This window comes from Penaeus japonicus, unplaced genomic scaffold, assembly GCF_977035675.1.
Source record: "Penaeus japonicus unplaced genomic scaffold, GWHDUDI00000001_assembly GWHDUDI00000041, whole genome shotgun sequence".
NCBI lineage: Eukaryota > Metazoa > Arthropoda > Malacostraca > Decapoda > Penaeidae > Penaeus > Penaeus japonicus.
In genome coordinates this window covers 12,580,057-12,588,159 of record NW_028234443.1, presented here as the reverse complement: position 1 = coordinate 12,588,159, position 8,103 = coordinate 12,580,057, and the positions used below count along the sequence as shown (strand labels likewise).

The 8,103-nt window shown below is 28.5% G+C and overlaps 1 protein-coding gene across 1 annotated transcript in view; it reads right to left on the bottom strand.

The window, feature by feature from the left end:
• Positions 1 to 5,790: 5,790 nt before the first annotated feature.
• Positions 5,791 to 8,103, bottom strand: part of LOC122254109 (uncharacterized) — a 347,333-nt gene continuing 345,020 nt past the window's right edge. The window contains exon 16 of the mRNA XM_086534295.1: positions 5,791 to 6,450. Within this exon, the coding sequence (XP_086390421.1) occupies positions 6,292 to 6,450 (159 nt within the window). The 3' untranslated portion in view covers positions 5,791 to 6,291. The remainder of the gene's footprint in view (positions 6,451 to 8,103) is intronic.

The window sequence follows — 8,103 nt, the reverse complement described above, 5'->3', positions numbered from 1 at the left end:
GTGAAAGAGGAGGTCAAACAAGGTCACAACCAAGATGACCTACTTACACTCACGTGACCTCGAGAGGATACTTGCAGAAGGTTTGTTATTGTGTCGAATTCTCCCATGCCAAAAGAGCGGCTTTTAATTAATAAGGTAATCCTTTTCTATTATAAGACTGACAAAGTGCGTTCCTGGACCTAGCCAACGGGCGTGGGTTTACTCCAAGGAATATAACATATGCTTGCTTTACCATATACGTCTTTTTTGATATTTCCAAACAGCTCGAGCACAGATTTATTTACACGGATGCATTTGTTTGTTTTTTTCAGGAGTACAAAGATTTCAACCGACATTCAGATTATCCTCTCATAATTAGACATTTTAGTAACATCTATTCTAGAGATTTACATAAGACACAATCACCGAAATCATCACATTTGTGATGTGTATAGAAATCCTGGGAAAAATCAGAAAGTCTATACTTGTGAAGAGTACAAACATATAAACGTCTTTCAAAATACTTTATACATTTCTAGAGACATTCGTTAAAACCTACAAACCTACAAAGTCATAGTTGTTAAAACGAAGATTTATCACAAGTCTGGCAGCTGTAATCCTCTCTCTGCAGTTTTTATCACCAATAACTCAGTCACGAAAAAGACATATTCATCTTTTTCGAGGTTAGTTTCTACATGTTAAACAGCAAGAATTTCTAATGTAAAAATAAATTTCTTTACAAAAGAGACAGGGAAAAAAAATTACTTAATCACAATTCATAGGAATGATTCCACTAAAATACCTATCAAGCTATCGACGATACAGTAATTAATAACTTATGTGAAACGAAAATAAATTAATAATTACAATGCCATTTCTAAAATATAAACATAATATACAAGTCATCGTAATATCTATTTCATTATCAATAGAGATGTTATATATACATTCACAAATACCTTCATTTACATGCATACGTACTGACATACACACATACATAGATATATACATATGCATATACGGGTATATAAATAGGTGGTTGTGTGTGTAGTACACACACATATATTTGTATATATATATATATATATATATATATATATATATATATATATATATATATATGTATATATATATATATATATGTATGTATATATATGTGTGCTTGTGTGTGTGTGTGTGTGTGTGTGTTTGCGTGTGTGTGTGTGTATGAGAGTGTATGAGTGAGTGAGTGTGTGTGTGTGTGTGTGTGTATGGCACCGTATGCGTGTTTATATATGTACGTGTGTGTGTGTCACCGTGTGCGTGTTTATGTATGTATGTATGTGTGTCTATATGTGTCCAACTATATATCAATACTAATGATAATGGCACTGTAATAACGTGTGTGTGTCTTGTATATATCTGCACGTATGTTGCTTCCCTCCTCCCACTGGAGATCAAAAAGTAAAAAAGAAATTGATATTTGCATTGAGAGCGTGAATGAAAATTATGATTATAAAGACAACAAGATGACTATGGTTAAGAATAATAATGATGATGAATATACAACTAATTTGATATATTAGCACTACTGGTAGAAATGTAATAATGGTATTAGTAATGATAATGATAATTATGGCAATCATATTGAAATAGTCATGCTTATAATAAAAACAGGATCAATGGTTATAGTGATGATCATATCATTGATAATAACTATGATGATGATAGTAATAACAACAGTAACGCTAATAGAACAAATTATAAAAAAGGAACATAAATGATCGTAAAATGATTATGATAATGATGATGATGATAATTATAACAATAATTATGACAGAAATAACAAAAATGTTGATGATGAGGTAATAATAATAGTTGCAGCAGTAGCCGTAGCTGCAAAAATCATAATACTAATGATAACAAAAAAATATGATAATGATGATAATAATACTTAAAATGATGGTAGTAATCATAAGAACAATAATAATAAAAAAATACAAGGGAGGGATAAGGATAATAATTAACATATATAATGATAGCAAGAACAATAACAAGAAGAATGAAGCAACAATAGCAACATTAACAACAACAACAATGTGTGAACTGCATATAAAAAATGATGATATTGATAATGATAGCGATGCCAATGATCATCATAATCGTGGTATTAGTAACGATAATAAAAACGATAATGATAATAATGATAACAATGATGGTAATAACAATAATGTTAATAATATTTGACATAGCAATGGTAATGATAAGCATAATTACTTTAATTATAATGATGATGTTATTGATACTAATGATAATAACAATTATAGTAACAACCACGATGATAATGGTAAGGGTATTGATTATAAAGATAATGATCATGATAATGTAGAAAAAAATAGTAATAGTACAGATAATCATAATTATAATTTAAATGATCATAATGATAATAATGATAGTACTAATAATAACAACAATGACAATGATAATAATGGTAATGATAATAGTAATGCGGATTGAATACGATAGTAACAATAATGATAATAATAGTAATAGCAATAGCAATTATAATAGTAATAGTGACAAGTAAATAGTAATGAGGATTGAATATGATAGTAACAATAATAATAATAATAATAGTAATAGCAATAGCAATGATAATAGTAGTAGTAATAACTATGATAATAACGATAATGATGATAACAATAATACTGATAATAGCAATAGAATTATGCTGTCAATTATAACGATAATGATAAAGATAATTCTGATGAAAATTATAATATTAGTAATAATGATGGATATATTAAGGTCAGCAATAAATCTACTATCATAACATGCTATTGATAATGAAGAAAATAATAGCATTAATACTACAAATGATGATCATAATTATAACAATGATAGTAGTCATATTACTACTACTGCTATTATTACTAATTATAACAATTATCATAATGGCAATGACATTGATGGTAATGATAATGCTAATGATAAAAACAATAATGATAAAATAGTGATATAAATAACCATGATAATGATAATAAAGATAATGATAATAATGATAAAGATAATAATGATAAAATGATAATGATGTTGATGATAATGATGATGATAAGGATAACAATGATAATAAAAACAAATAATGATAAAATAAGGATAACAATGAAAATTACCATGATAATGATAATAATAATGATAATGGTAATAATGATAATCATACTAATGATAACAGGCATAGCAATAACAGTAATAACAATAATAACGATGATGATAGTGACGATGTTGTGATGATGATGATGATGATGATAATGAAAATAGTATCAGAACTGACAACAACAATACACAAAACAACAATAACCATGATAACAATGTGATAAAGAGAGTAATAAAAAACTGATTATATGATAATAGTAATAATCATATTAACAACAATTACATGAGCAATAATGATAAAAAAATCATGATAAAGATAATAGTGATTATGATGATAGAAATGGTAATGATAATGATAATAACAAGCAATGATAATTGGTAATGATAACAATAATGTTAATGATAATGATAAAGATAAGATGATAACAATGATAATACTAATAATAATGAGAATGGGGCTACTACTACTATTGCTAATAATGATAATCATGATAATGATAATAAGAACAATAACAATAATAATGATAATAATAATGATAATGATAATAATAACATTGAAACTACTACTGCTATTACAACTACTACCATAACTGATAGTAGAAATAGAAATGATGATAATATTATGAATTTATAATGACTTATCAACATAATGATAACAGTAAGATAACAAGGATGGTTATCATCATCATAATGAAGTAGGAATAAAAATAGGGAAAGTTGAGGCTGGTGTAGTAGTAAAAATAATGATAATAGTAATAAAAGCAACAATAATGATGCGAATAATGATAATAATAATGATAATAGGGATAGTGATGATAATTATCATGATAATGATAATGATAATAAAGATGGTTATGATAATGGTAATGGTAATGTAGATGATCATAATAATGCTTATGATAATAATAATGGTGATAACAATAATGATAATGATAAGGTTAACCATGATGAAAAGGATAATAATAACAACAATAAAAATAATGGTGATGATTATGAGTATGATTATAATAATTATGATAAAGATACTAACAATGATTATAGTAATATCAGTGATAAAGATAATATGATAATCATGATAATGATAATAAAAAAATAATAACTGCAGTAATGACAGTGATAATTATGATAATAATGATGATTAGGATAATAGTAACAATAATGATTATAAAAATAATGATAATAGCAATAATCGAGATAATAGTGATTATAATAAAATCACTAATGATAACAAAAATAATAATAATAATAATAATAATAACAATAATAACATTCATAATGATGATAATAATGATAATTATAACAATGATAATCATCATTATAATGATAATAATAAGAATAATGACAACAATAACAACAATTAAAATAAAGTAATGATGATGATAGGAATAGCGATAATATTTATAATGATTGTAATCTTGATAATGATAACAAAAACAGTAATGAGTAATAATGATGATTATGATGATAAGGATGATTATGATAGTAACAATTACAATAATGATAATAAGGATAGTGAAAAAAAAATAATTGTGATAATAATGATAACAATGATAATGATAATAATTGCTTTTATCATAATCATTATCAACATCATTGTTGTCATCACTATCATGTTATCCTTACTATAATCATTATCACTCTGAAAATGAAAATAAAGTAAACATTAAGAGAATAATGATAATAATGATAATAGTGATAATTATGACAATAAGGATAATAATAGGAGCAATGATAATACCAATAATGATGATAATGATAATGATAATAATAATGATAAAGATAGCGATGATAAGGATTATAATGATAATGTTAATTTTGATTAAAAAATAATGATAAAGATGATGATAATAATGATGATAAGATTAACAGGAATGATAATAGCAACTGTAATGATGATAAAATAGTAAAAATAATAATGAAGGTACAGTAGAATTTTTAAGAATAATGATCATAATGATGATAACTGTGATAATGATAATGATAATAATGATAATAATAATGATAATGATAATAGTGATAATGATAACAATAATTATAATAATAAGGATGATAATAATAACACTAATAAAGATAATAATAATAATGATAATAGTAATAACAACAATAAAATCATAATAATAATCATAATGATAATAATAATAATAATGATAATGATACGCGTTGTTATGATGATAACTTAACCAAAACAACATTGCTCTGTCAAATATCTTTATTTCTCTTCTCCTTTTTGTTTGTTTGTTTGTGTGTAGATTTGTGATTGTGTGTGTGTGATTGTGCGTGTGTGTGTGTGTGTGTGTGTGATTGTGTGTGTGTGTGATTGTGGGTGTGTGTATGTGCGTGTGTGTGTGTGTGTGTGTGTGTGATTGTGTGTGTGTATGTGTGTGTCATTGTGTGTGTGTGTGTGTGTTTGTGTGCATGTTATGTCTTCATTACATCCTACATCAGTGTTAATGCATGCGTGTGTGCGTACCATGCGTTTGATGACTTTGTGTGCATAAGAAAACACACGACAACAGACACATACACAAAACATAATCTCAGCCTTGGCACAACACATACTCTGCTCTGATTTTGTCTTGGTCCTATATTGCTTCCGAAGTCTTGATTAATGGGGTTGTTGTTATTTTTTTATTTATTTTTTTTATTTTTATTTTTTTTGGTATGAAAAAATAAATCGCATTGATAGGGTGTATATATATATCTCTCTACAACCTCCCTGTCTACACAGTGGTATTGCTTGCTAAGTATTACATGATTAGATTACAAGTGAGGTGCTCTATGTACAGTGTTTCAAAGGAACCTTACTTACACGTGGAAGTACAAGTGTCTTCTAAAGAGGATGGACTCTCATTAAAGTATAAAGTATAAAGTATAAACGTATGAATCTAGTCTCACGATGAATAGTTTAGGTGAAAATCGGTGACGGCAATGGAAATAATCTAAGTAATCTAGCACATGAACTTGGCTTAATTAATTAATTAAGGGGTTTTCAGACACTTCAGCAATATGTAGCACGGGCTTTGAATATCAGGTACAGCTTACGATCGTAGAGTGAAAAATTAGGAATCGAATGAACGAAGAGATGAGAGAAGAAGAATAAGACAAAAAAAAAAAAAAAAAAAAAAAAAAAAAAAAAAAAAAAAAAAAAAGGAAGTTGAGGGATGCTGATGCGACAGGAACCTAAGGATACTCCCTATGGATGCTAGCTTCCCGGAGGACTTGCGTTCCCTTGGGAGGCGAGGCGGCGGAGGAGGGTAAACGTTGTGTCCTGAAGACGGTGTTCTGCAGCGTCCGCTTCCACTTGTCCTGGGCGTCTCTCAGCTTCAGGAGCCACGTTTGCTGTCGGGAGATGAAAGTAGAGTGAAGGGAAGGGCTGAGCTGCTTCCTCACGTGACAGGACATAGCCTGATGTATATGTAAACATAAGCGTATGTATGTGTGTATAAGAGATGTATGTATAAGTTTGTATGTATGTATAAGTATATATATATATATACATACACACACACACACACACACACACACACACACACACACACACACACACACACACACACACACACACACACATACATATATATATATATATATATATATATATATATATATATATATATATATATATATGTATGTATGTATATGTATATGTATATATATATATGTATATATATAAAATATATATATAATATATATAATTATATATATATATACTGTATATATATATATATATATATATATATATATATATATATATATATATATATATATATATACAAATTCATTGTGTACTGAGAAGAAAACTGTTAATCCCAGTGTGTATAAATCACCAGTAGAAATGAATAAGAGAAAATAGATATATGCACTACAAAAATGTTTTAGAATTAAAGAAGGGAAAACGCGAATATGCTGAGCTACAAGTGCAACTCTCTCTCTCTCTCTCTGTATCAGTGCAATAACGACTAATAAAAGAATGAGAGAGGATCAAATAAAAGCCTGCCTCGTGACCTTCCGTGACCTGGGATATCGTGGTGATTAATCAAGATTATAATTTCCTTGTTCACGAAACACTAATTCCTCCGCTAAGAGAAATATCAATATTAATAATTTCAATCTTCGATTAAGTAATTAGATAATGTTTAATTCCTTCCGAGGTGAATGACAATAAAACGTAAATCATTCATATCATAAATAGAAGCACAATGAGGGATTCGTTATCAGGAAAACTGGCCATTATCTTATGACTATCTATGACTCACAGGCACACGATACTGTTATCAGGTCCAATAAATTCTAATGATTTCACTGGTATGTGATGATGACCTGGGATATCATAAGTCACAAAACATTAACAAACATTAATTCCTATAGTTTCTTTGGTTGAGGGTCATCAAATCATCAAAGTAGACCCTTTCATCAAGAAAGCGTAGAGATCGTAAAAGATCTACTTTATCAGTAATTGTATCGCAAGTACTTTGACCTTAGATGACATTCCCCTGACATTTATTCACCTTACTGTCAGGCCTAGCTCCTATTGGCTCACTCACATGACCTTCTTAGCCAATGGAATATATCTATATGCAAAATCTTTGTTCTAACACATATTGAAACCCTTTCTAGAAAAGGTTCTATCATAGAGATAAGCAGTGAAAGTGACCAGAGCCTGTAAAATACTACATAACATCTATACAGAAAAAGATACAGAAAAAGAGAAATGTAACAGAAGCGTGACATGAACGTGCCACAGGCCAGGTGAAGCTGGGGCACTCCAGCACGCTAAAATAACGCCCCTGCCAACTTTTTCTCAATTCGCACGAAAAAAAAAAAACTATATATTTGGAATCTACGCATGAAAACCCGCAAGAACAGACTGGAAAAGCTTATCAACCAAAGCCATTATTTCTCCGGCTCTTGTGTGCGCATCCTTACACAATATCACGCGTCCTGTTTTTATGAATTGCTGTTAATGTTGCTGCTGTTTTAACTGCCAAAGAC